Genomic DNA, 27,074 nt, shown 5'->3' on the forward strand with positions numbered 1-27,074 from the left:
GATGGTTTTACATCAAGGAAATAATTATTCACTGATGAATATTAACCAATTCTAGAAAGTGTATGCACGCTAAAACAAAAGGTAGGCGTATGACTTAAACAAAGGAGGACGCTACTGATTCTAACAGTATGATATATTTTACTGTACTTAGAACTTCCTATATGCAATTCTAACATAAACATATGTCTAAGTCCCAGAAAAAATACTGCATGTTAAAAATGTAGTTTGCTTTGTCTCGTGTCACATTTATTAGCAATAACTATAAATTACAAATACAGCACTCTCTTACCAACTCTCCAACGTACTACCGCTGCTGGCTGCATAAAGGTTAAGAAAGGTCATCATGCAAAACAACAAGTACGGTACACGGGAGAGGACAAACTATGGGTATGCAAGTAGTTTCTGCAACGCTTTATTTTTCAACCAAAAACAGCTGCTAAAAACTCAAAAATAACACGCACGCGAATAATTACCCGTCTGATTAAATGTAACCTCATAATTGATCTAATTTTTCTATACTACTAAACAATTCGTCAGTCATTTCGGCTTACGCACCTACATGGTGCTAGGGTAGTGGGAACTTTATCATGTCGTCACCACAGCAGGGCTTTCCAAACACGGAAACCAAAACCAAAGCGCAGTAATCTGGATAATATTAGGATAGGTTCATGCAAAGCTCTGTACGCACTAGTATGTAGTATTGTGTGAATCTCTTCCACATACAGCGTCATGGAGAGGATTAAAAAACGATTGTCTTTTAACAGAAAATCTGCATTTGCCGAGCCTGTCAAACTGCGGAAAAGAAAATCAAAACTATACAGCCAAGAGGATGCAAATTCACAGTATGAGAAAGGTAACACAGTGTGCACGTTGCATTTTTTATTGAGATGTCAGTGCCAAGCTGTCAACGCAGCGCAGTATTTAAATAAAATTACATAGAAGTGTGCCTTTAAATAATGTATCAAGCCAGAATAACTTGAAATGAAAGAACACACAGCTTTATATTCCTTCACAGAGTTTACACTCCACATATGCATGGCCGTTTTACAGTTAGCGTGCTTAGGCTGAGTTCACGCATTTTCAACGCTTTACCATGGGATATCCACGTTACCATATGCAATGTTTTACCATGCTTGCCTGATTTTTACCATTGTTGTTCTTTGCTTACAATGATGTAAGTCAAAGGGAACCTGTTGTTTCCAGAAGTATCACAATCGCCCGTTGTGCTGCAATTACCCAGAGGACAATGCCTGGTTTGAAAGCAGTAACAGGACAAGGTGTTCAAATATTATACAGTATCTGCACGCCTGGGATGGTGGTGATGTTATTGGGCACCCTGCTGTGAAATCGTTGTTGCCAGGCAGATTGCTACATGTTGATAAAAGCTAAGTAGATACAATTCAAGCACAGATTAATAAAATTAATTTAAGAGTGCAGACAACACTCGGGGTCAACTTTAGCATTTCAAAGTAAAGGGACTTAATCTGAAAGCCTTTTCTTAAGCCATTATAATTTACAGTTTCTTGAAACCCAGTGTTTGTTGTCTTTGGAACTGCACAGGGTTGTAGCCAGTCACGTGGTTAGAACACTACACGCAGCAGTAGGACAGGGGTAAATTAAACTGTAATTTACTGGAGCTGATCAGAATCACACATATAAATAGTTGAGAAATGCACTGTGTATTTAATTTAATGTCTCGTTTTCTTTCTTAGGTTTTCTAGGAGTAAATCTGAATGTTGTGCTGTTCACTGTCACGTTCCGTCTTGTTAACTGCTGTCTGGTCCAAACAAGCTTCGTCCCAGATGAATACTGGCAGTCTCTGGAAGTTGCCCATAACATGGTTTTTAAATATCCTTTCACATGCACGTCCTTGCTGGCTTTACTGCTGAAGTTTTCTTTGTGCCAATTAATTGACCTGTGATAAAAGCAGAAGTGCAAGAAATCAGCAACCTGTGTTATATATATATATATATATATTATATATATATATATATATATATATATATATATATATATATATATATATATATATATATATATATATATATAATATATATATATATATATATATATATATATATATATATATATATATATATATATATAAATACTTACTGTGGCCTTATTTATTGAGGTGTTATCACCATGTTTGTGAAAATATATATTGCCAAATTATAAAATATATAACTTAGAAGTTCACAAGTTGTTCTGAACTGAATGAAAGCACATCTTGAAAATTATCATCTTAGTTGTTTTATATGAATACTCTAAACATCAATGACAAGGACATAACCCATTCCTGTTTCAATTCTTTAATGGTCTCAAATATGGGCACTTAACCTGGGAGTGGACAGAAGGTTTAAGAAGTTACGCTTATCCTCTCTTCTTTGCAAGTATTTATAAAACGTTGCATCTTCTAGACAAAGACACTGTTGAGCTTCTGGTAAGATTTATTTTTTACTCCAAACCACTAAAAGCTAACTGAAAAATTAAGTTAATTTAAGATGTAAATTCTGACTTTGTTTTAACTGAAAATACTGAATTTGCTTAGAGATAATATTTATTTGTTTGCTTTTTTTTTTTTTTTTTTTTTTTTTTTTGTATTTTGGTGGAAATAGATTTGGGGCCCTCGGCTTGCCCAAGCACTTCTTGCAGCATTGTCCGATATAAAGCTGTACTCCTTGGTGAAAAAACTGGAAAATGAAAATATTGCCAAGTTGGTGGTGAGAATGAATCTAAGCTTTTCTTTTTCAAATACAGTTCACTTTACTGAAGGGAATTAATTAATACTAGGAACAAAAGTGGAACATGCACTCAACTGACATTTTATTAGGATCTAAAATTGTGTTTCACCGGCTTTTGCCCCAGTGATGGTATAGAGTCAGCATAGCACAGATTCCGCAAGACGCTCATTCCTGGAGCATGGCTCACAAAAAGGCCCATTATCAATTGGGTAACATTTCACTTATATTATTTCTGTCAGTGTCAGGAGAAGGCATAATGGAGCCCCATAAGTCTTATTCTGTGTTAAATGTTTTTTTTGTTTGTTTGTTTTTCTCTCTCTTCTCTCTGCAGTACTTCAGTCAGCTGTGTTCTTGGTTCACATGGTACTGTTGTACAAGGACCCTAGCAAACACCATGGAGACAGTTCTGACAACAGTCGCCCTCTACTATTATCCGTTTCAAGGTTCGAAGGCAAAAAACAGGTCAAACAACTGTACTGTGTTCTATTTAATACTGTGTATATATATATATATATATATATATATATATATATATATAATATATATATATATATATATATATATATATATATACATCAGTCTCCTACAATTCCAACATTTTTTTATGAAAATAAACATGTCATTTGATTAAAGTCCTTTATTTATTTCTGAAAAATTAACAATGTAACAATTGATCTTTAGTTCCATATACCTGGCTCTGGTTGCTCTGGCAGTTGTTATGCGGCCAACTGCTGTTATCGTGTGGCTCCCTCTGGTGAGCTATCACTTCTGGCAAGAAGATAAAAAGATGAATCTCGTACTGCATCATGCCATGCCTATAGGGTATGTATTCAGTCAAGAATGCTTGATACTCAGAACAGATCTGCTATCAGTACATACTCACTTATTGTTTCATAGCTTCCATTCAAAGGGGATCCCAAGCTTACAGCGAACATACAGCTCATTCATTTCAAAACATAATACACAAGTAGTCTAGTATAGTAATCAACAGGGCGGAACATCATTATTTATTCTTTTTCTATAGAACAGTATTCCACATGCGTTCAACACAACGGAAAAGAAACACAAAGGGTTTTTGCCAATTCAGAATGACTGGGTAGGATTGTATTTCTTAATTTTACAAAAAACTGTGCTTTTGCAATTGTGACTGCCAAGACTGATTTCACACTCAGTGTTGTTCCAGTCCATCATTGTAGAAAGACAGTTATATATTCAGATACCAAAACATTTAGTACGCAAGCAGCCAGTCTTATAACCAGTGCTTCACTCCCCAACACCACAAACCAGCACAGGGCTTTCATTTTCATATACATAAAGGAACGATTCCTTCCATGGGCTCCTAATATGAACAGTCCTGTTATATTATTCTTTTCCAGGTTATTGACTCTAGGGATTTCTACATTTATTGATCGTGTATTTTCTGGCAAGGTAAATATCCATTTGTCAAGTTCTGCATTACTATAATGCCTTGTATCTTCCCTTCTGCATAGTACGTAGACTTTCTTAAATCAATGTAGTTGTTTTTGCTTGTCTGTTCTATTCTTAGTGGATTCTGGTTCAGCTGAACTTCCTAAAGATAAATGTTCTTCAGAATTTGGCAGAGTTTTATGGATCACACCCATGGCACTGGTACCTGACTCAGGGTTTTCCTGTTGTTCTTGGTACACACCTACCGTTTTTCATTCATGGAAGCATGTTAGCTCCGAAGAGATACAGGATATTACTTGCAGCAGTCATTTGGACAGTCTTGGTGTATAGGTATGTATTAAAAAATTCTACTGACCAACACCAAACGTTTTAAGTTCTGGGTTAGGGTTAGAATTATATTTATATTAGTTAAAAACAACCTAATGATTTCTATCAGTAAACATACTTTTGGATTGTGATAGAACTAGGCCAATTTCACACAGCAGTTAGGGAGAGATTTATCAAGGTCCAAAACACAATTTCGCTACTTTATGCAAAAGGAAAATAAAGCTGTTAATGTAGCCTAACTAGTACTAATATTAATGTAGAGTCCTTCAAGTGCTATGCAATTGTGAGGATCCTCTGTATGTGCATGCACTGGTTATTTAACTGAAAATGCCAACTGGTGATATTATGATTCAAGTTACATATGCTAAGTGTATTTCTGAGAGATTTTACTTTAAAATGTTCCTTCAGCTTGTTGCCCCATAAAGAGTTCCGGTTCATTTATCCAGTCTTGTCTTTCTGCATGGTCTTTTGTGGTGAGTGTAATACTTTAACTTATCTGAGACAGCACAAGGTTTCTGGCGTAACAAATCAAAATAAGGCCCTGTCTACTCAGTTGTGAACATTAATAATTCTACATCCTGCTGTCCTAAAATACAGGTCCCCTGTAGAGTTCTGCCCTGTACTTTACAGGCCAGCAATGTACATCAAGGTCTATAGAAAGGTTATGCAAGCACAAGTCATTTTGGCTCATCTGCCAGCCTGCAAAACAACCCCCTCTTTCTATAAAACTAGCTGTAAATGAGACCCTGTTATCAGTTGGTCCTAACTGATTAAATCAATGAGTCAGTTGATCTATATTTTTTGTGATTCCCAAGTTACACACATAATTCTCTCTTTTACTCTTTACCCTCAGCGCTGAGTATTATTCTTGGTTTAGAAAATCTGCACTGTGAGCCAAGTTTCTAGATTGATTAAAGTATTTGTGGTATGAATTGTGGCAAGCCAGTTTACAAATGCATCTTTTATTTTAACCAAGGTTACTCATTGGCAAGCCTGAAAACCTGGAAGAAGCCAGCTGTGTGTTTCTTGGTTTTATCAAACATTCTACCAGCTCTATATACAGGACTTATTCACCAGCGAGGTACCCTGGATGTAATGAATCATATTCAACAGCTCTGTGAGGAAAGTAATTCCCCTACCAACGCAGAGGTATCTGTGTTCTTCTTAATGCCTTGTCATTCCACTCCTTTTTACAGGTAACTATTTTTAACCCAGCAACATGCCACATTGTTCTCATTCCAAATTGAGTTCATTCACAAAGACTTGTCTGAATCGGTAACGTTACTTAACAGTTTCTATTTTATACTAACTGACATCCCTATATGCTCAGCTCTACAGCTTACTTATAAATACTAAGTTTACTGTGGTTAAACTTACACATGCGTTTTTAAAATATTTATCGTGCTTGCATGTGCTATTATTTTAGTATGCTTTACTACACTACCATACTATAAAAGTTGCAATAAAGCTGTATAAGGGCTCATTCAATACCTTTTAAAACGACACTTAGCAAGGAGATACAAAGAAGATAAAATTTATCTCTGTAGCATTCAGTTTTATTTACACACTTTTCAAGTCATGCTACTACAGGTGACAATAGTGTTTGTATAGTGTGAGAAATTGCCCTAACAAATTATGTTGGTTACTCAAATGTGAAATTATTGTTGACACTGTCTGTGATTTTCTATTTCAGCCATGTTCATTGTCCAATCACAATGCAGTTTCTACAGTGCCCACCAGATCTGACTGGTAATACAAGTTACATTGATGAGGGGGAGGTTTTCTTCTCAGACCCAGTGAGATGGCTTGAGGCACATTTCCCTAATCAGACTGTATTGTCCACTCATCTGGTGTTTTTTGAGGTTTTAGAGAAGGTAACTTTTGCATACTGTAATGTGCAAAATCTTCAGCTCTCAGATAAGTGTATCCTTGGGAGCATTTTCTGTATGTGATGTTGTGTCTGTAAAGATTCCATGGCACTAGCAAAGGGGTAGTTAAAAAAAATAAAAATGTGATGAAATAGCATATTTACAACATATTATACCAGTTATTTACCAGACCGTGAACTAGTTCGTTTGTTGGCATAGTTGGTGTTTTGAATCAAACTTAACACAGGTTTAACTTGGCATAAAGTTTGCTTGTTAAGGGGTAAATTCTGTTTCTTGTTTGATTGTGGATTTATTTGACTTCAGTCAAAACAAACACTTGTATAGAACGTAGGGAATATTTTCTGTAATGGTCGTTTGCATGATGACATTGTTAATTGGTAATGCTTAAAAATAATATGGATTTTAATAGAATTTTTATTTAGGGTCATATAAAATCTCAGTTCCCATCCTTTAATGTTGTGTTACTTATTTTTCTTTTGCAGCAGTAACATTTTGATTTGTTTTAACGATTTTATCATTTTCTGTTATAGGAAATAACCCCCTTCCTGGAAAGGAACAGCTACGTGAAAACCTCACAGTTTTTTCACACCCATGTCCCTGAAGGCCGGGTTGGAAGAAACATATACATATATGAGAGGCAAACTTAATAAAAATACTTTTGAAGGGTGGGGACTTTAACAAGCTATTTAATTGAATATACAGTGATCTATGAAGGCTTTTGGGGACACTCCTGACAGGATATATATTTCAAGATGTTTTGAGGTATTATCATGTAAATAAACCATAATTTATTAATATGTTTTGCTCTTGAACTTTTTCTCAGAGTTATTTGTTAACAATAGGGTGAGGCTTATTTTCCTGCAACAACACATTTTCACATCCTGTGTTACAGGCAATAGGACACTCCTGGATGCATAGGCTCAATCAGTGGGACCCTAGTCTAACACAGGCAGTGAAAAAGTCTGAAAGCCAAACTTTACATGGCTGAAAATGGGTTGCTATTTTAACAGCAGGCTTACTCCACCTTTACAAATAATTAATAAAATAAACTTGCAATATTTTCAGTAAAGAACAAAGTATGTTGTACACTGTAGTTAATGTGGACTTAATCAATAAAGACAGTACAACCCAGGTAACCAAATAAACCTACTTTTTCTGTAAAGGGCAGCCTCAGAGTCTCCATTACTGCAGCAGAACAAATACAGAACAAAACCCCTTCACTTCAATTTTTATTAGGTATCGCAGCACACATTTTCATAAGCATACATGGTAAAAGGTCATGAATGAGTAAATTGTGTAAATACTGTTGGAATGTTACATTTATAAAATCCATGTTAATGCTAATTAAAGAGAAAATCACTTGACAAACTAGCTTTCATTACAGTTCAATATGCAACATCATTCATTTTAACATACAGCAGCAAAGTACACTCAGTGCCAAAGCATGAATCCAAAGTTTCACAAGTTTAACATAATTATAGTGCAAGCCACTTAAGATTTGTTCTCATGGGAGACTGCAAAGATTTTGATAAGCAAATTTTGGCTGGTTTCACAGACGGTGATTACACTAGGCTTGGACTACCTACTGTTACGTTACACAGTCTCAAGTTACTGCCAAATCAGATTCTGTGGAACCAGCTACACATGAGCAGAGTAGTCTATTTAACATAGCATTTCAGATTATATTTGAATTAGGCAGGTTATATTAAACAGACACATTCAAGAGAGAAAGAGAGAGATACTCAATGCCAATCATGGAAGTTGAGTAAAAAGAACTTTGTACATGTAGGATGCACTTTTTACACAGAGAATAAAACGGACGAGTGGAATAGTTTATCAGAAGAAAGTGCAACAGCTAAAACACTGGGATTATTAAAGAAACAATTCCATACAAGCTTGGGAGCCATCTGTGGTAGCAAGAGAGAGATTTGACGGGCTGAACAACCGTTTCTCATTCCCCAACTTTTCTTATGTTCCTATTCAAGTGAAAATATGCTACTACCAACATTATTTTACATAGTAAAAGGGAGGCTTCTAATTTGATCACATTAACCAAAACAACTGATAAGCGCTAGTAAACCTACAAAAGAGGCTTGTGCTGTATTTTTTGATACTCGAACAAAACCTAGCAGCACCAAGCTAACTATAATTTCTCCCCAAAAAACTAGATCAAATAAATCCCCCCCCACACACACACACACACACAAAGCAGATGAACACGTTACATTCTAATACAAACAGATCAATTACACCAGTATAGAAACTTAGTTTAGAAAATGCATGTTATCATGCACGCAACTGCTTACCAAGGGGAAACAAATCTGTAATTCAAAGCCTTTATTCTATTGCCAACTACATTTAGCAATGCATACTGCACAACACAGGAAAGCAAGAATCACGTAATGGTAATAGTTTTAAAATCAACATTTTCTGCGCTTTTTCTTTTTTTGCTGCTTTCAGAATTAAATATTGTCGTCCAAAATCACAAGAACTATTATTTGCTGACAAAATGCATGACATCCATTTCATTTTTAATATTTTTAATTACAACTTAAATAAAAATTACTCAAAATGTATTTATACACCATTTACTATAACCATTGCTTTTCAGTACTTTGGATCGAAAGGCAGTGGACCCAGCTCTATTTTGACATTAGCTACATGTCTTCCAGTGGTACGCCCTGGCTTGTTCCATTTCCTTCCTTTCTGCTGGCGAGAAGGAGGCTGCTGGTCATGTTTGGGAGGTCTGTATTCTGCATTTATGAAACATGGCCCTTCAAAGGGTTTACTGAAATTGGTAAACAGAAATTGAAAGTCAATTTTCACCTATTTTAAAGAATCCATTTATCTTCATAATGTTTTGTGCAGAGCATTCATTCATTCAATGTGCAGGCTCTACTGACTTTCTGACCTATTGTTAAAAACACAAGAGAAGAATACTGTTGTACACGAAGTACTGTAAAATGCAATTGTTGAAGATGATATCATAGTAATAATGAATGGGGTTTTATCTGAGGATAGAATTACCTTTACTTAATTTTCATAATGATTGTTTTCACACCCCTGTGTTTTATAGCTGATTTCTGATGGTAGACCAGTTTAGCTTTAGCTTGTAAAAAAATCACAACCCAGCCTAAATTGAAACACTGCATCTGAATCGTTACCAGTGTTATTTTAAAGAAACATTAACATCAGATTAAAATTAGGGGCCTAAGAATTAAAACAAATGTTTTTATACATTGAATTAAAACTTTAACAGATCTGTTTGTATTATTATACAATTTATTCATTAGTACAGACTTGGAACTATCTTTAAAATACTCACCTTGGGCCATACTGCTTTGAATAGGTATCTCCAAAGAAGTGTTTGTATACATATTCATCCAGATCGTCAAAAACTTCATCATTACCTTCTTGGTACTCTTCCATGTCCTCTAGATAATCCTCAACACCACTGACAAAGTCAGTGAATAGCATCTGGTCATGTATAAAGACGCCATTGTGGAAGAACCTATTCATAAAATTTTGTAACTCTCTCCAGTGGTGGAAATGGTCTACCTCCTGCTTCAAGTAGCTCTGCATTAGTTGATTGAATTCCTCTGCTTTAATGGGATTCAGAGCTTTGTTGAATAAACTCATGGACTCCTGGTTTGCACAATCAAATACACTGGAGCATCCCTTTGTACTCCTATAGTGTGAAAATTGTTGTTCTTCATCGTTCGCCTGATAGTTTTGTGTTGTGGATGTTCTTGGATGTGTATGAATTTGTCTTTGTTGTTTGAACTGCCAGGATGCTTTGATTTTGGCAGCATCGTGGTCTCTAGGATCATCTGTGCGCTTCTGCTGGTCATGCTGGTCAGACTTTGCATCTTTTCTTTCCTGATATCTCCTTTCGTGCATCTTCCTCTCACGGTTTTTGTTAAACATGCGTGTGGCTGAGTCCTTGAAGTGCCTGAACGTGGACTTCACCGAATCAGAGAATTTTTTCAAATTCTCTTTAACAGCTTCTTTTGCTTTTTTTATCTGCTCTTTATGGTGATGCACAAACTCCTTTGTGGAGTTTTTCACGGCATCAAACTTGTCCTTAACCGAAGCAAACACACCATCCTTGGATTTCTTTGATTTAGGCGTTTCCTCTTTACCTTTTTCTTCCCTGGTTTCGACATACAGCCTTTCCCACAGATCAGAGCGCTGCTGCTCAAAATTCAGTTTCTTTTCCAACTCTGCCAACCTTGTCTGCATCTCCTCTGTTTCTGGGTCAGTTTGACCTGTATCTTCTGAAGTCTGGCTCAGTTGGTCTAAGTGCTCTTTAAGCTTGTCGGTCACTCTTCGTTCTTTGTCCAGCTCTCTCCTGAGCATCTGAGCTTCTGCCATCAGGGTTTCCTTTTGGCTCAGGAAGCTGCGGATCCGCTGCGTCTCTTCCTCCAGGTGATCCTTGAGTTTCTGATTCTCTGTAATGATGGACTCAGTGCCAGCCCCCTTCTCCTCTAAACTCCTCATCTGCGCCCGGAGGTTTCTCAGTTCTTCTTGCAATGAGGCCAGAGACTCTTCTTCCCGTTGCAATGATTTTTTCAAATTCTGGTTCTCCAAGAAAAGGGTTTTCTGCTGAGAGTCAATGGAACTCCTTTCTTCCATGGTTTGTTTTAATTCTTCTGTAAGATCTTCATTCTGGAACTAGTTAATTGGCAAGGGGAGTAAAAAATATATTTAAAAAAATAAAATAAAAATTAGACACATGGAGCATGCAATACATAAGCAATGTCTGTACTTTTAATTTTTATTAACCTGCTATTAAAACCTATACTATTCCATGTATACTCATGTTCCTGGAGGCAAAATCCATGGTTTAGTTTAGAGTAAAATACGTGTTTAGTCAATTCCTGGAACTAATTCCAATGCTTTTGCTGTCACCATAGTAACAAATTACTTTTGCAAATGTATACTGCAATAAAGTGCACAATCTTTCAATTAAGCTTAATTCTACAATTAATCTTTAGCAATAATCTACCAATTAAACAGTTTAGCTGACAAATGATTACTTTACCAACCAAGTTGTACCAATCAACTACCCACTCACTAAAACCTTGTTATTTACAGGAACTACCAAAATTACAGAAAAATGCATTTTTAGAAACAAGCTGAAACAACGTTCACCCAGGATGACAAGCACACAGTAATGCAAAACAGAACAAACAGTGGACTACAATAATGCACAACTGTTGGACAAATTAAACAAAACCATTTTTAAAGCTGTCTCTAATGTAATTTCACCTTCCATTTATTGCAAAAGTACCTTGCTTTCTGCAATGACATCCTGCTCTTTCTGGCACTGATAAAGATCATCCTTCACATCATTCAATTCATGTTCACGGATTTTCTCAACTACCTTGTTCCTTTCTTGAATCTGCACTGTACCTTAAATCAAAAAAGTCATTATTATAATATTCAATGTAATAATGTAAATGACATGCACCCATAGCTTTTTTACTTACTGATACATGTTATTTACAGTTTAATATCCAGCATACTTATGTATTAGCAAGTGTGAGATCATGCCATTGATTTTTATGCCTTTTTAAAAAAAGTGTTTCACACATTTCACACTTATTGCATGCAGTGCATCTGAAATGTAAAGAGGGTTATTTCAAAACAGGAGACACATATATAAAGGGCATGTATAGAAAAAACTGTAGTGACTGTCATTGACCTTTACTGAAAGCCAGGGGTACTGCAAGTTTACAATACTGCAAGAACCAAAAGACATACATTGCGTTATGGTGTGTGGTTTTTTGGGGGATTTTTTTGAAGGGTGTGGGCGGTTCAATTGACACTTGCTTGTCATGTAAGGTTGTGTGTAAAAACTGGAATACTACATCCACCATACAAAAAACACTAAATTCCTCAATCCACCCAAAAGAATGTTTAGCATGAAAGCAGCTGGTAAAAGTACGATGCACTTACAGATAATGCCATTGATAAATTCATACTGGTTGAATTGTGCCTGCCAAAATATCATGCAAGTCTGCTCATTAAAATAACAAAAGGGTCGTCTCACAGCTGAAACAGTGTGTTCAGTCACAACCTTTCAGCTTGTAAAGACAGCACAGTAAAACAGATATCACAAACTCAAGATATTGTTTATTCACTCCCATCACACACAGCTTTAAAATACTCTCAGAAGCATTAGATCAGCATACAATATATAATGCACAAAAGCCACTTTAATATCTTCACTCTAACTGCATCAAAATATATGGTGTCAATCATTATATGGTAATGCAGAAATAAACTGGCCTACAGTTTAATATTTTATGTGGATGATTAGCATACTCATTAACCATTAAAGCACCCTTATGAGGAATAAGTCGTACTCACAGATCCATACCTTCAAATACACCTGTAAAAGCAAAAGAATACTAAGCTAAAAACTAAAAATGAATGATTAAAAGAAATGTTCCCAGTAGAAGATGCAGCCTACCAAACAATAATTATATTGATTTCTTATTACCTGCTACATGGATTTGATCCTGCGTACTTGTGCAGTGATCAGTCCATACAAACCTGGCTTTTTAGCAAATTCCAAGTCTTAACCATTGTCCTAAAATAACACACCTGTTGTGGGGAAAAGTACTCCAGACTAGCATTTATACACCTTGGCTACATAATTCTCTAGACATTGTATTAAAATCTCGATTTGTGAGACTGGAATTCTGATTAACACCATTTTACAACTTGAATCCCAGTTTTTCCTCATAATAAACAATAAAAACCACAAGTACAGTAGGTAAAACTAGGACAAATTATAGTACCAGACCAACTAAAACATTTTTTAAAAGAGTTAACAAAGACGCTCCTAAAAAAAAAAAAAAAAAAAAGCAAAATAGATTAGACACAAACGTGAACCTTTTGAACCTCAGAATCCAGATCCTAAATAACTTACCATAGAAATGCCCCAATCCCATGCTGATGGCAATAACCAGTGCCAGTAAGACGCACTTGTTGAGGGTGCCGCTGACTTGGCCCTGTCTCCGGGGTGCCTGCTGCTCCGGCTCTCCCGGCCGCTTCACAGCTGGAACCTCCTCAGCCTCAGAAGTTGAAGCGGTTGTTTTTCTCAGGCGCCGTTTTCGCACAGCAGGACTGGAGTGTTCACTTGCCTCATCACTGCTAGAATCAAATGCCTTGGACTCAGAAGGAAGGACTGGGGAGGAGGAGAGGGAGGGGGATACATTAATAAATAAATAGCATTATATTTACATACACACAGTTAATTCACTAATTTTCCAAGATAATAAATAGATCGGGGGCAATGCATATCTCAATCCAAAGTACTTTAACCTTCACCCAATTTAGAAAACAAGGCCTAGGCTGAATAAAAAGATAACAAATACAGCCATAACATAAAACACAATTATTTTGTATTTTGAGGTTTGTTAAACATTATTAGATTGTTTTTATTAAATTTAAAATAAGTGAGTGTATATTAACTATATGAAAACTTAAACTGAATAAATAAATAGCCAACAGATAACATTACAAAATACTATAAGCCAAAAAACATGTTGTGTCTCCTTTATTACACAAAAGTCCGTCTGACCGTCCGTCCGGCTGACATGAATTGAACCAAAGTAGTAACCCATGTAACTTCCTGCTCCTCGTGACATTTTACAATTTATGTTAGTCCATAGTTTAACAGGCACACAGACTATACTCACACAGAATATATACCAATGCCACTTTTGGTTTCAATTGCTTCTGTTTTGTGTTCAAGAGATTGAAGTAAGAAACCGCAACTACTTCAGAAAAGAGTTTATGGGTCATGTGCCTTCTAGCTGTAACATTTTAGCCTGCTGCAATATAAAACAGGGTAATAGATATATTGGGTGCATCAAGTAACAGAGGCTCAGAGTGAGAATCTTCCCCCTCACTGAGATCTCCGACAAAACCTGTCCCGAGTGCTCTGAGCTGCTCAGGGGGAGCGGGACTAAGCATGCCGTTAAGCGAGTTCTTTCACTGAACGGCTCACTAACTTAACGCACACACACACTTTGTTAATAAAGTCTATTGATTTTATCTAAATAAAAAACTAAAAACAGATTTTTTAAAAAGTTACAAGCTGGGATATAAAAACGGGTGTATGATGCATGCTTGATACTTACGAGGTTCAGGAGCACTGAACGTGTACTGACTGCTGGAGGAGGAGCCGAGGTCTTCGTTGCTCTCGGGCTCCTGCACAGCACTCTCCCTTTCCTCCCAGACACCAAGCTCCTCCACCTGCGGAGGCTCGAGTGTCACAATGTCAGAATGGTCACTTGAAGACCCGAGCACAACCTGCTCATCTAGTGCCTTCTCTTCAGCTACCTGGGAAGACAGGGAGAAAAAGGTTGAACATATATGAACAACTCATACAGTTAATCTCCGCTAAAAAATCTGAGAAGTAATTTAAATAACTTGATCAACATTTGTTTCATTTAAATATTTGGACAGCTGAACAAAATGAAACCTAATTTAAAGCTTTAATAAAACTGCTTACCTCAGGCCGGTCTTCTAAAGTCTCTTCTGTTTGGGTGGCTTCAAGAGTAGACTCTTCAATGCAATCTGCTACAAAATAAAGTTTAATATGAAGCTTTATCCTAACATAACTGAAGTATTAAGTGGACTGGCTCAAAACTATACCCAAAAGACACTATTCTTGGGCAGAACCCTTATAAAAGTTTCCCACAGTAAAAGCCCAGCGTAAGTTTAACAAAGTGCAGTGAAAGCATGGTAAAGCATAGGTAAGCATTGCAAGGAAGCGAGGTATAGTAAAGAATGTTCCCCTTCACTATGGCAAATGCATAGTATAACCATGGGAAAAGCAAGGTAAAACTGCAAAAATACCATGGTAAACGTGTTAAAGGGAACTGATAAGTGATGCACCAATTTAAACTTACAAAATATATCTGAGGTATAGTTTGTCTGTTGACTGGTACAGTAGGAGAGCAAGAATGTGGTGTGCAGTGACTGGTATCCATTTACTTTATTAAAACTGCATGCATTTCCCGAATGGCCTACAATGGTAATCACATTTGGAAAAATGTAATTAAACAGTCCATTGAATGTAAGGGGATGCACTATTCGGTGTTGTTATTGCAAATGTAAGGAAAAGTTACCACTGACAGATCATAGTACCGTACCTACCTCCTTGTTCCAATGCATGACTTAGCTGGTCATCTTCCAGAATCATGGGCACCTCTGTGGGATCAGGAATACTGTCAGTTCCACCATTTTCAGGACCAAGTGTTTCAATATCAGAGCCCTCAAGAATCAAAAAGAATGGATGTCAAATTGAATTCAAATTTTCATTCAGTCTAAGAAATTAAAATCTGAAAAAACAAAAGCGCAGCATGGTCAGTATTTAGGTTTAAAACACTTCTCCTGCAAGCATAGAATACACAATTTTAACTATGGATAGCAATACCATGTTACTGCCTGCTCATCTGATAAAACATACAGTACAATTTAATCGAAATTAAGTCATGAACACAGATCTGGATAATTAGAAGTACATACACTGATTTTTTTGTTTGTTTGTTTAACAATTAAACAACACTGTAACCTACTAAAATCACTCGCTAAATTAACACTTTTAAAAATATATTATTTTATAAAATTGAAACAAAACTGATTTGTACCCTGAAATGAATGAATAAGGAACTGATCCAGAAATAGTCATGTAAATAAATGGCAGCCAGGATATCTGAATCAAGCTACTGATGCAAATGTTGAAACCTACTTCATGTATATTTACTAATCTGACCTTTCAAGCCATAAACTAGTTTGCCATTTGGTTTCCAGTGTGTTCAAAAAGCCTCAGCAACCCCCTCCAACAGAAATAGTGTTCAATAGCGGTTTGACAAGATCACCCAGCTTCTCATACAGCAATGTTAGAATGCAGAATTATCATAAAACTTAAGGTAAAAATAGATGTCTCGCTGCATTTAGATAATAAGAGCAAACAAACTCGGCTGGCAGGCCAGGTAACCTTGCACATCAGCAAGGCAGTTATTTTTTGCTACGTTACGTGTTATGTCTAATGCATTATCATGGCCACTTTAGCACAAGGCTTTATTTATTGAATGTTTGTTTTAAACTGTAAAATAAATACAGTACACCCTCGCTATAACAAACCTGTGGGGGTCCAAGCCTTTTGTTCGTTATATCGAGGGGTTCTTTATAGTGAAAGGACAATCAAAATGAATGATAAACTGCTGGAGTAAATTAATGAGATGAGATTGTGAATACAAGTAGAATTACATGTACCTGTTCGTCTCATGCATGCAGTATTTTGCCTTTGCTTTATCCTATTCGTTAAAGAATTAAAAACGCAGTATGAAAAGCAAAAATCCCAAATTGAAGCTGAACTTTTATTCAAAATCAATCTGACGTGAATCGTTTCACAGTGCACCAAATCTTAATCCAACAAGCAAAAATCCCAACCCGAGCTTTTATTCAAAGGTCTGACGTGAAAATTTCATCAGATCCTCAAATTTTTTTGTTGTTGTTTTTTCTTTAATCAATTTTGCTTTGCCACACGGTTGTTTATCAAGCCAAAAGTGCTTTTGAACAACTTATATTTGCGATAGAGATATGCCTGCATTACTAGAACTGAACTGTAGAAACAGGAAAGAGAGAGAAGAGAATGCTATTAAAGTGCCTGTTGCTCATTAGCAGAAAAAGAATTGTGAATCATTTGGCCAATAAAGACTTTATAAAAACAGCTTTCACATCTACTTTTACATACAGGTAATAAAGCCTAGAATTCAGAAATCAGAATCCTTAAACAATTTCTGGTTAATGATAATTCAAACATTGACATAGCAGCTTGCAATCAATTTCTATAGAAATACCTCATTGCTTATGATGGTCCATCCACAAGATGACTCGGTGTCGCTTGAATTTGCAGACATATTTCATGCAGCTGTAAATAAAATAAAGATGCATTTAATCAAAACATTATTACCCTAACCTGACAACAGATTCTCTTTTGGCTCCAGCTATCAGTTAAAGTTAAAAAAAAAAGAGCAAAACAATGTTCTCTGCTGAGAATACACTTTGACATGTTCTGAACACATTTTCTGCAATGAAACTAGAAAACTTTTTTGCAAATAAAAATAAATTGTGTAAACTTTAAAACCACAACCCGACCTTTCTGAACACAGATTTAGTAGTGGAATGACTCACTCTCACTGAATGACATATTCTGAGTCAAGCTAAGAATGCCTGATGAAACAAAATGAAAGCCCATCGATAGACCAATAGCATACTTGCACACCATCCATATATATGCCCCAACATGATGCAAGATGAGAAAACAGCCTGGGTACCAGCCTAAGGTTACTCATGACTTCAAAATCAATATGAACAATGGACTATTTCTCTAAGCTGTTGCTTCTGTAGCTACAGTAAATACTGTAACCAAGTCGTGTGGTTTTATTTCATAAGACCAGCAGCTTTTCTTTTGGTTTTTGTAACAGTGAGGGCAAATGGCTGTACTATACTGAATGGAAAAATATTCCCAACACGTTATAAGTGCATGTTAATATTAATTCTGCACAATGACTAGTCTGCGGTCCCTAGAGAGTTAACACTTGAGTAGAGCGCATTTTAATATAACGTGGCAGTTTAAAATCTCAAGGTCACTTCAGTTACATTGAGCAAATTAAACTACTAACGCGTATTTAGAACAGTGGCATGATAAGATATGTAGACCACACTGGCTATAGGCCTACTACAGCCCCCAGTTATCAAACCACGCACTTCTGGTGACCTATATATAAAGTGTATATAACTTAGTCATGGATAAGACAAATGTTTCTGAACTGCTCTTTTACATTTGCTACATTACACTGTATGCTTGCTCAGTGTGCAGAGAAAAAAAATACAATTAAGACATTTACATACAAAACAACATACGAACATCTGTGGCCAAACAAAAAAAAAAGATTTAAAAAAGTGGCGATTTTAAAACACACTACTAGCTAGTCTATTTCTTGTTTCCACTATGTCGTTTGTGACACCAGCATTTTCCGACTTCCTGCATTGTCTTTCTCATTTCGAAACTTAAAAGGCAGAGCCCAACAACGCTCAGCACAGAATCGGATAATGATTCAGAAAAGTGAGAATTCCACATCTTGCAAACGGCCATTATTGCCAGTCAGGACTTGAGTTGGCCAGCGTCCAAATAGTCATGTGCCGCTGAGGCCACTTGCATTAATTTGCAAACAAACGAACATTTAAAAAAAAACAGAAATAGACTCCGTTCTTGCACTGCTACTGCAGATGCAGTGAGGTTATCTGTACGGATACATAGGTCTGAACGTCACTATCCTTTTGGCCTGTAATTCAAACTAAATTAAAGCATAACACGGACTGAACTGATAAACTCGTATTAGCGCTTCAAAACCGACACTAGACTGTTGTGCAACCCCTCTTTAAAAAAGACAGAATATATCTTGCATCATCCTCATCACAACAAAACAACCACATCTTAAAATAAAATGACACTGCAATGTGTAACATATACCGCTGGTGTTTTTACCTGTGACGTTCTTAAAAATACAGGTGGAAAATTAAATAATTGGTAAATTTAGAAACACAGAGCAAGCTCCCCGCCTCAATCTGCTTTGCAGATTGGTGTTGTTTTGGTCGCAATACGCCTTACATCACCATCAACACAAGCACCCCCTTCTCACGCTGCGCGCAAGGGGTTATGGGGATATATAGAGCTTTACTGAGCGGCACGTAAAAGCATACTGTACCACGTGATCGTTGCTATGGAGAAGATCCCACAACAAAACATTTTCAATGTCGATTTAAAGTTAGTGAGACTCGTGATCTTACACATTTCTTATTAATAAAGTTGGAGCAACAATACAAGAAGATAAATCAGGTAGGGTGATCTTTATATTACATTTTAGAAGTAATATTTAATCATATTAACGATAACATATGGTTTTGCTGAGAACTGAAATATTTGGATTCTGGCGATCCTTGCGAGAAAAACGAAGCAATCCGCAGAAACTGTATTACGTTTTTCGGATGTTTCAGCTTAAAATGAAATAATGGTGGCATGTCGGGATTATTATCAGTCAAGAACAGGATCTTTAATCAAACTTCGTTTATTAAAAAAACAAAATAACATGTTGTATACTGTAATACCATGATTTGGGTTTTGCTTTTGTATTTCTTCTTTATTATTTTACCGTGCTATCTGAAGAAGTCAAAAGCCGAAACGTAGCTAATTATTAAAATGATAGTGAGTTTTCAGTTGCTCAGTTACTTCATTTATTAATCTTAATATAGTTTTGATTGTAAGGTTTTTGTTATGCTTCAGTTGTTCAAAGCGCTGACTATTATTTTTAATACCAGTATCTGAACTCATAAAAATGATTACAAATGACCACAGCATTTCATGTACACATTTTAAGTAGTTGATTGAACCAATATCTGGTCAAAGCTTGAACTGGAGCAAATAATGTATTTGGAAATGTCCTGTTCAGCTTCCACAAGCTTTAGTGAGCAAACTGTGACCCAGTAACGTTACAATGATACAAGGTGTCATAACATGGCGGCCTGATAGCTAAATAAAGAAACTGTGGAAAAATACTGCATCTACAGGTTAGTTGGACGTTTCATAACATACACAACGTAAGCAATGATATTTAATGCAACTATGTGTAGTCTTTTGAAATACATGAACCCATCTCCAAGGAGTATTAGTACCTTTTCATTTTGACTAATCAAACTGAGAAACTGTCCTGTCCCATGTTATTCTGTGTTGTCAATTTGAATTTGTATTTGTTTATTTTTTTTAATTTTTTTAATTTTTTCAGCTGCCTGGAAGAAGTGCTTATTAACAGCCAAATTTGAAAAAGAAGAAAGGAATTTGATCCCAGGAGTATTTTCTGATTCAGACAACAAAATGGCCAACACTGTGAGATCAGCATCTGGAGCTGGGCCTAAAGACTTAATTACCTGTGCAAATCCTGGTAACCCTGTGTTTTCATGCATGATAAAACCTGCTACGCTTCCAAACGATTCTGGGTGGTTTGCTAGACCACAAAATCCACTTTATAAAACTACATCAAGTAATTATGGATACATGCCTCCAGCATTTGAAACAGCTCCGTGTGCTTACCATCCAATGTCACAGACATTTTCTGAGGATCTTAGAAATTGTGGGATGTATCGCAATCAATCTTTGAATACAGTCGTAGACAAAAGCAGAGTTTATGACTATCCATACCTGCAGAACACTCTTTGATTTGTTCTAAACTGTCATATCATAGTTTCTCTTGTGCTTCTTTTATTTGTTTATATCTTTCAAATTCAGTGTTTTACTTTAAAGGAGTACATCAATAAAAATGTTTCATGTTCTGGAACACTAATACTGGGCTTCAAGTGATTTCTGCTGCTATATTTTACAGCATGGTAACAGGCATGTTTTATTGCTAAAACTTAACACCAGTGATATTAACATATGTAAGGATATATGTAAGGTTCATATGTGGATTGTAAAAATGGTTTAATTGATATGTAATTGTTAATGACACTTCATTTACAATTTCTATGCAAATGCTTTTCTTTGGAAACAATAAAAAAATATATATATATATATATATATATATATATATATATATATATATATATATATATATATATATATATATGTGTGTTTTCTCTTAACAATTTCAAGTGGGTTCATTATGACAAAGTCTGGTCATTTTTTTAGAGTATTTTTGCAGTATACATTTTTGAATATTAATGTGGTGATGAGATCTCATGAAGGTTATCTGTGACACAATAGGAGTTAATATTATGGGCTTTGTGATTTTAAATATTTACAGTTTTAATAATACGTCTCAAAGCATGCACGTCATATGTTTCAGAGCTGTCCCACAAAGACTATTGTTTAAGATGCAGTAAAAATAGTTATTATTGTTACAATAATGGTTGTGTAATATGTAACCTTGCATGTTTTAAAATCAACTAACCAAAAACAAGTATTATATTTTTTAAAAAACAATTGATCACACACAAGTTTATTAACTTTATTGGCTCATCACATGTGTTAAAGAATGATTGCTAATAGGAACATAACATTCAGCAATCTCACATGTATACAGTGTTGTTTATTATGAATCACAATTGTTAAACCTTCATTTATGTAAGGAAGCTTGAATTATTTAAACCCTTTAAGTTTCAAATAATAATCAGAAAGGCCACCTATGGGTTTAAAATGAAGATTGAAAATAATACAGCAAGTCGTTCTGTCATTAATACTTTTTAATCCTGGCACTTTTAAAACTTACCAAACAACAAAACAAACAACTGCTGATGAATAAAACTGATGGTTTGTCATTTTATGCAGTGTTATCATTAAATAACAGTTATAATCATGTTTGTTGTTTGGTAGTCAATATAATCCTTGGGCAACTTAGCAAAAAGTCTGCTCTATTATAACTAATTAAATAGTTTCAGTGTCCTATACAGAAATAGCTCATATAGAAATGAGATAGGGGCATACCCAGGACTGAGAACAATTAAATAGTCTGTTTTCTGTGAAATATTTCCATTGCTAGTAAAATGACACCTTTAAAATATTTCATTCACTATTGTTCTGACTAGCAGATTTATCAATCATAAAAATGAAAAAAAAATTACAATTTCTTTTAACACTGTAATTATTAAATGAATATCAATGAATATCAGTTATTATGGGCAGCCTTCAGTCTGAAAACAAGATTTATTTATTATTTAAAAAAAAAAAACTATAAATCTATTTCTTCATTAAGAATCAGGCACTGTTCCTTGAATTCTCTCTCTGATCTTTTCTGCATCTGCATGTATTGTTTCATTAAGGGGATCAATCTTCAGGGCTGCCTGGTAATCTTGAAGACCTGTCAAATTTAAAACATGTACATCTATAAGCACATACTACTTGTATATGTTTTCTTAATTGGGTGTTTCTTTGTTTCAATTAAACCTTGTGCAACCTAAATGCAAATGCAAAATAAACCAATCCCCCAAACCCCCCAAAACATGGATATTAATACTATAGTAACTGAGCATAGTGAATGCACATTGCTCTGTTAGGCAAACACCCTTCTAGTTGATTATGTATACATTCAGTATACAAGGAATTATTATTCTACTGTTTATCCATGCCAAGGACATGAACTGTTGTAAAGCAGATGATATTGCTGTTAGTTTTTTCTTCTTTTTTTTTTCTTTTTTTTAAATGGTCAAAATGTATTTTAAAGAAATGTAATTTAAATTGTACTTCTCAGCAGTACGGGTCATTGCACTGAACTTTTGTCTGACATTTATTGATCTATAATTTGAAAAATACAATGCAAAATAAAGACATTTGTACTGTAAGCCAATATATGTATTGTCGCTTCATAGTAGATTTAAATTTAAGCAAATCAGTGAAATTGTATATTTCAGAAATAACCATAAATACTTCTGAATGGTGATTAGATTATGCTAATTTTTAACCGTACTGCTAAATAAAGACTGCATGAGTTTCAGATTAAGACAATTACATTAATAATAGTAAAAAAAATAGTTAAACATTTGTCAAGTTATGCTTTCACACAGTTTTAAAACCATAGGTCATATTTTTAAAGATTGATCTAGTTCTTCTATTAAAACTAAATTGATTTGGTTTGGTTAAGAATACTAGATTTATAAAACACAATTTAAAAGAATATGTACTGCTAATCGCTGTTTAGTATATTTCACAGACCAAAAACTGGCTTACACACAGTTTTACTTTGTGCATTGGGGATAGAAAACTGGAACGTGCTCTGGTTACACTAACACATACTACTGATCCAGGACAGGTTTTGAAACGAAGCTGCTTTAGACATAAAGGTCAGTGATGAATAAAACTGGCAAAAAGTACCATGTATAAATAAATACATACCTTCAGCATATAATTCCAATTCACAAAATGCAGTGCCTCTTCTGATGTGAGCTTTTACTCTGGCATCAGCATTGTCAGCAACAGGTGGTGTCAATAAGTCAAGTGCCTACAGACAAAGTCCCAATGAAAAACAAATACATTAGAATTCTGTAACTACTTTTGTAACATTATGTTATTATGTTTGTGTTTTTCTAAGTCTGCTGTTCTTTCATTTTACAACTAAAAGGTAAAACTGACCTTGGAAGAGTCTTCAATGGCTTTGTGTAGATTTCTCAGTTTGAGGTGACAGGCAGCACGGTTGAGGTACAAGATTGGGAGTTTGTGATTCAACTGAATTGCTAGGTTGTAGGCATTGACAGCAGCTAGGTAATTCTGTGTGGCAAACAATTTTCTAAGAAACATAAAAAAATATTTAGTTTTTTTCTTTTTTCTTAAATCTATAACAGATACTGTATACAGCATGTGATGAGAAATTCTGGGGATCGCTTACTTTCCCTTCTCCTTTAACCAGTCTGGATTCCTCTCTTCTTCCTTAAGATCCTTTAGCTCAGACATATCAGCGTTCACTGCTCGTCTTGCATCTGCCTGCTTTTTCAGCCACTATAGAAATAAATATGTATTTGACTTACTATGTGTTATGTTTTTTGGCATGACCAAGAGAAAAAAAAACAGACAAAGTGCAAGGTCAAAAGCAAATTTCTGAGAGCAATAAAAAAATTGAATGCTGAAAACTATCAAGAAACTAATATAGCTAATATTAATTCCTCAGAGCATGTGCTTTTGCTTTCATACTTGCTTTAAACTGTTGAAAATATTTTTCACAAGGCTGTCATTTTCTTCTTACTGGGCCAATTAACTGCAGGAAAAATTACAAGATGCATACCGCTTCTTCCTCAGCAACAAGGGACTCTCGCAGAGCTGTGGGAAACACACGAGGAGTAAACTGGATTTTGATGCTGCCAGCAGATCGTGGAGCGGGCAAAGATATCTCTTCTGACTTTCCTGAATAACATCAACAAAAAACATTTGATTTTATTAAAACACATAATAAATTCTGTTTATAGTACAGATATTAGCACCAAAATATTTTCTGTATGAATTAAGTAAAGACAAATGGCAACAAAATGAGCTTTAGGTCACAATAAACTACCTGTCTTAGTCACGGTTCTCTTTCTAGGACATTCTGACAAAGACTTTGAGTGTGTCTTCAACTCATCTTTTTTCTTCTCGTGTTCAAGCTTTCGTATTTCTCGCCTCTGTTGTGCTTTTTTCTCTTCCTCTTCTTTCCTCTGTTTCTCCTTCCACTGCTCCAGCTCTTCTGTAGCTCTCCTTCGCTCCTGCTCCTTCTTTTCTTCAATCCTTTTTCTCTCCTCATCTTCCAGCTAAAATCCAAAACACATTATAGACAGAGGTTTGTAAATTAAACCTTCTCCTCAACTGAGACTCCTCTTAATTTTAAAGAAATAAGATGTTCCAGTGATCCTAAGAACCTACTAAAACGTTTCAAAAGTTACACCTTTCTGGGATACATATGCTTAAGCATTGCTTATTCTCTTTGCTGCCAAAATGTATTTTTACCTTCATCATTATCTCCAATGCATATTTCTCATCTTCTCTTTTCTTGATTGCTTTTGCTTCTGTGTCAGCGACAGCCTTTTGCTGAGCCTTAAGGACAGCATGTTCTCTTTTCTTCTGCAACGTCTCTTTACCAACTGGTAGAAAAATAATGATTATTAATATATTTAAAACAGTTTACAAGAGATATTAAAAGCAAAATATACACGATCCATATATCAATAGAGCTTAATATCCACTTATGACAAAATTAGCAAATTAAATAATTAAAAAATGATGACACCTTATCAAATACCAACATAAAGCAGCAGTATAAAAACAAATAAACAAACAGCAGAAGCACAAAGTATGTAGTTACCAGCTATCCCGGTATTATGCTTAAAAAAAAAAAAAAAAAAAAAAAAAAAAAAAAAGTATACGTTACCGTTTATGATTGCAAGATTTTCCCATATTGACTCCTCCTTTTTATACAATGTGAAGATAACTACTCCATTTCCAATCTTTGCAACGCTTTTATTATCATCTATCGGCGCATACAGTATTACTTCGAATAAGAATGGGGGGAAATTTACCTGAGGAAAAAATATCAAGTTATATTAAAACGGGCAGAACACGCATGAGACATAACGACAGCACTAACACTGTCCTTGCAATACACTAGTACTAGTAAACATTTTACCTTAAGATATTCGTCTGTGGAAAATATATTTACTTTTCCAGCTTTCACGCCTTTCAAAGGTACATTTATGTACACCAGAGCTTCCGTCTGAGTCCACGAGTAATCTTTTACAATCAAAGGCATGATTTATTGATAAAAAAGGTAACTTTTTTTAAAAAAGCTCAACGTTTTTTCCGTTGCTAGGGCAACACTTTATTCTTCCGTGCACGTGCTTATTACAACTTCCTGCCTAAATGTTTAAAAAACATATTAAAGGGCCCGCGAACTAGTCGTCAAATTAAACTTTTCAGTAGTTCAAGCTTCTTGTATCGTTATTAGAATATTATTTTCCTGAACACAGCACTGAAATTGGCTGCTGGGAACTGGAAAGAACATAGATTAATTGAGTATTGTCATTTAATTGCACGATTATTGAGTTTAATTTATTTTTATATATGTGCAAGCTGTGTGTGGTTTCTTTGTGTGAAATCATTTGATATTCGTTTTAATTTGACCTGTTTGATACAATTGAATAATTAACTGGATGACCAGCAGCAGGTTAAAATTGCCTTGTTATGTTTAATACGGGACTGATAAAAGCTGAGGGGGGAGAACGAGACGAGAGGAACAAGAAAGAGAAAAGCGACGCGGAAAGACAGAAGACAGAAGACAGAAGACAGAAGACAGAAGACAGAAGACAGAAGACAGAAGACAGAAGACAGAAGACAGAAGACAGAAGACAGAAGACAGACTATCTAAGAGGGGAGAGGGATTCGTTTACTCCCCTCTTCAAAGTTAACTGTTGCCTTTTTATTTAAGTGTTGTTTTTTTATTTCTTTAATAGTTTATTTATTTCATCACTGAAAGTACACGTTGATTGTGCGCTTTTTGTATTGTGTGTGTTTTATTATTATTAGCCTTGCCCCCTCCCCAGTATCTGTTGTAGTCGTTTCTCGTACACTCCACTGTATTGGACTATTTGAACGGATGGACTTTACAAACTGTTGAACCCTGGAAAGAGTGCCTATTATCTGCATTCTTTCTCTCTCTCATATATAAATGTTTTATAATTGATGGCAACTTGTGGGCCTCCCTTTGTGTGGCTGTTCAGTTATATTGCTGCTTCCCTGTAATAAAACGAACCTGTTCTCAATCTAGCTATATATATGTATATATAAAACAAATCAAATAGTTATCTTCTAACTAAGAAGTTGGCGTAGTTTGGCTACTTAATCAGTTTGTATAGTGTCTGAAACCACGGCTGACACGTGCTGTACTAAAATATAATAAATACTGTATTTTTAAACGATACAGGCTATACATTGGTGGCTGTGAATATTGCATTTTCTTATTCTGCCATTAATGTTTTTAAAGCAAAGAGCCATAAATACCAGAACTACCGGTATTCAGGCGTTTTATTATGGGGGTACATTTTAGATTTCTGCAGTCATTATTGTAAGTGGCTATCATTGCATCAATCATTG

General features: G+C 35.3%; 4 protein-coding genes across 9 annotated transcripts; 2 read left to right on the forward strand and 2 right to left on the reverse strand.

Moving 5' to 3' along the window:
• The first annotated feature begins 631 nt into the window (after positions 1-631).
• Positions 632-7,524, forward strand: pigb (phosphatidylinositol glycan anchor biosynthesis, class B). Of its 2 annotated transcripts, none has more exons than XM_041218248.1 (12): positions 632-853; positions 1,713-1,848; positions 2,326-2,443; positions 2,619-2,723; positions 3,076-3,206; positions 3,426-3,566; positions 4,121-4,172; positions 4,291-4,502; positions 4,908-4,972; positions 5,476-5,695; positions 6,193-6,373; positions 6,919-7,524. In XM_041218248.1, the coding sequence occupies exons 1-12, from the start codon at positions 730-732 to the stop codon at positions 7,033-7,035; spliced, it is 1,602 nt and encodes a 533-aa protein (XP_041074182.1). In that variant the 5' UTR covers positions 632-729; the 3' UTR covers positions 7,036-7,524. The 2 variants fall into 2 exon arrangements, with proteins under 2 accessions (XP_041074182.1, XP_041074183.1); XM_041218249.1 differs by having other exon boundaries at positions 4,336-4,502.
• An 80-nt stretch (positions 7,525-7,604) lies between these two features.
• Positions 7,605-19,121, reverse strand: ccpg1 (cell cycle progression 1). 5 transcript variants are annotated; one of them, XM_041218244.1, is made up of 10 exons: positions 18,966-19,121; positions 17,275-17,345; positions 15,566-15,683; positions 14,919-14,983; positions 14,545-14,746; positions 13,329-13,586; positions 12,774-12,785; positions 11,682-11,803; positions 9,714-11,062; positions 7,605-9,176 (listed from the first exon to the last, which is right to left on the reverse strand). In XM_041218244.1, the coding sequence occupies exons 2-10, from the start codon at positions 17,332-17,334 to the stop codon at positions 8,996-8,998; spliced, it is 2,367 nt and encodes a 788-aa protein (XP_041074178.1). In that variant the 5' UTR covers positions 17,335-17,345; positions 18,966-19,121; the 3' UTR covers positions 7,605-8,995. The 5 variants fall into 5 exon arrangements, with proteins under 5 accessions (XP_041074178.1, XP_041074177.1, XP_041074180.1 ...); XM_041218243.1 differs by having other exon boundaries at positions 14,919-14,986; XM_041218247.1 differs by lacking the exon at positions 7,605-9,176 and adding an exon at positions 9,183-9,299 and having other exon boundaries at positions 14,919-14,986.
• Positions 19,122-19,172: 51 nt separating this feature from the next.
• LOC121294889 (uncharacterized protein C15orf65) lies at positions 19,173-20,965 on the forward strand. Its single transcript, XM_041219047.1, has 2 exons — positions 19,173-19,316; positions 20,260-20,965. Exon 2 carries the CDS (start codon positions 20,349-20,351, stop codon positions 20,688-20,690), a length of 342 nt encoding a protein of 113 aa, XP_041074981.1. The 5' UTR covers positions 19,173-19,316; positions 20,260-20,348; the 3' UTR covers positions 20,691-20,965.
• Positions 20,966-21,106: 141 nt separating this feature from the next.
• On the reverse strand, positions 21,107-25,880 carry LOC121294416 (dynein assembly factor 4, axonemal-like). The gene is made up of 9 exons (XM_041218087.1): positions 25,612-25,880; positions 25,357-25,504; positions 24,936-25,069; positions 24,508-24,739; positions 24,241-24,359; positions 23,848-23,957; positions 23,595-23,748; positions 23,358-23,463; positions 21,107-22,326 (listed from the first exon to the last, which is right to left on the reverse strand). Exons 1-9 carry the CDS (start codon positions 25,732-25,734, stop codon positions 22,217-22,219), a joined length of 1,236 nt encoding a protein of 411 aa, XP_041074021.1. The 5' UTR covers positions 25,735-25,880; the 3' UTR covers positions 21,107-22,216.
• Positions 25,881-27,074: the final 1,194 nt, after the last annotated feature.

Source organism: Polyodon spathula, chromosome 19, assembly GCF_017654505.1.
Source record: "Polyodon spathula isolate WHYD16114869_AA chromosome 19, ASM1765450v1, whole genome shotgun sequence".
In the NCBI taxonomy this organism is placed as follows: domain Eukaryota; kingdom Metazoa; phylum Chordata; class Actinopteri; order Acipenseriformes; family Polyodontidae; genus Polyodon; species Polyodon spathula.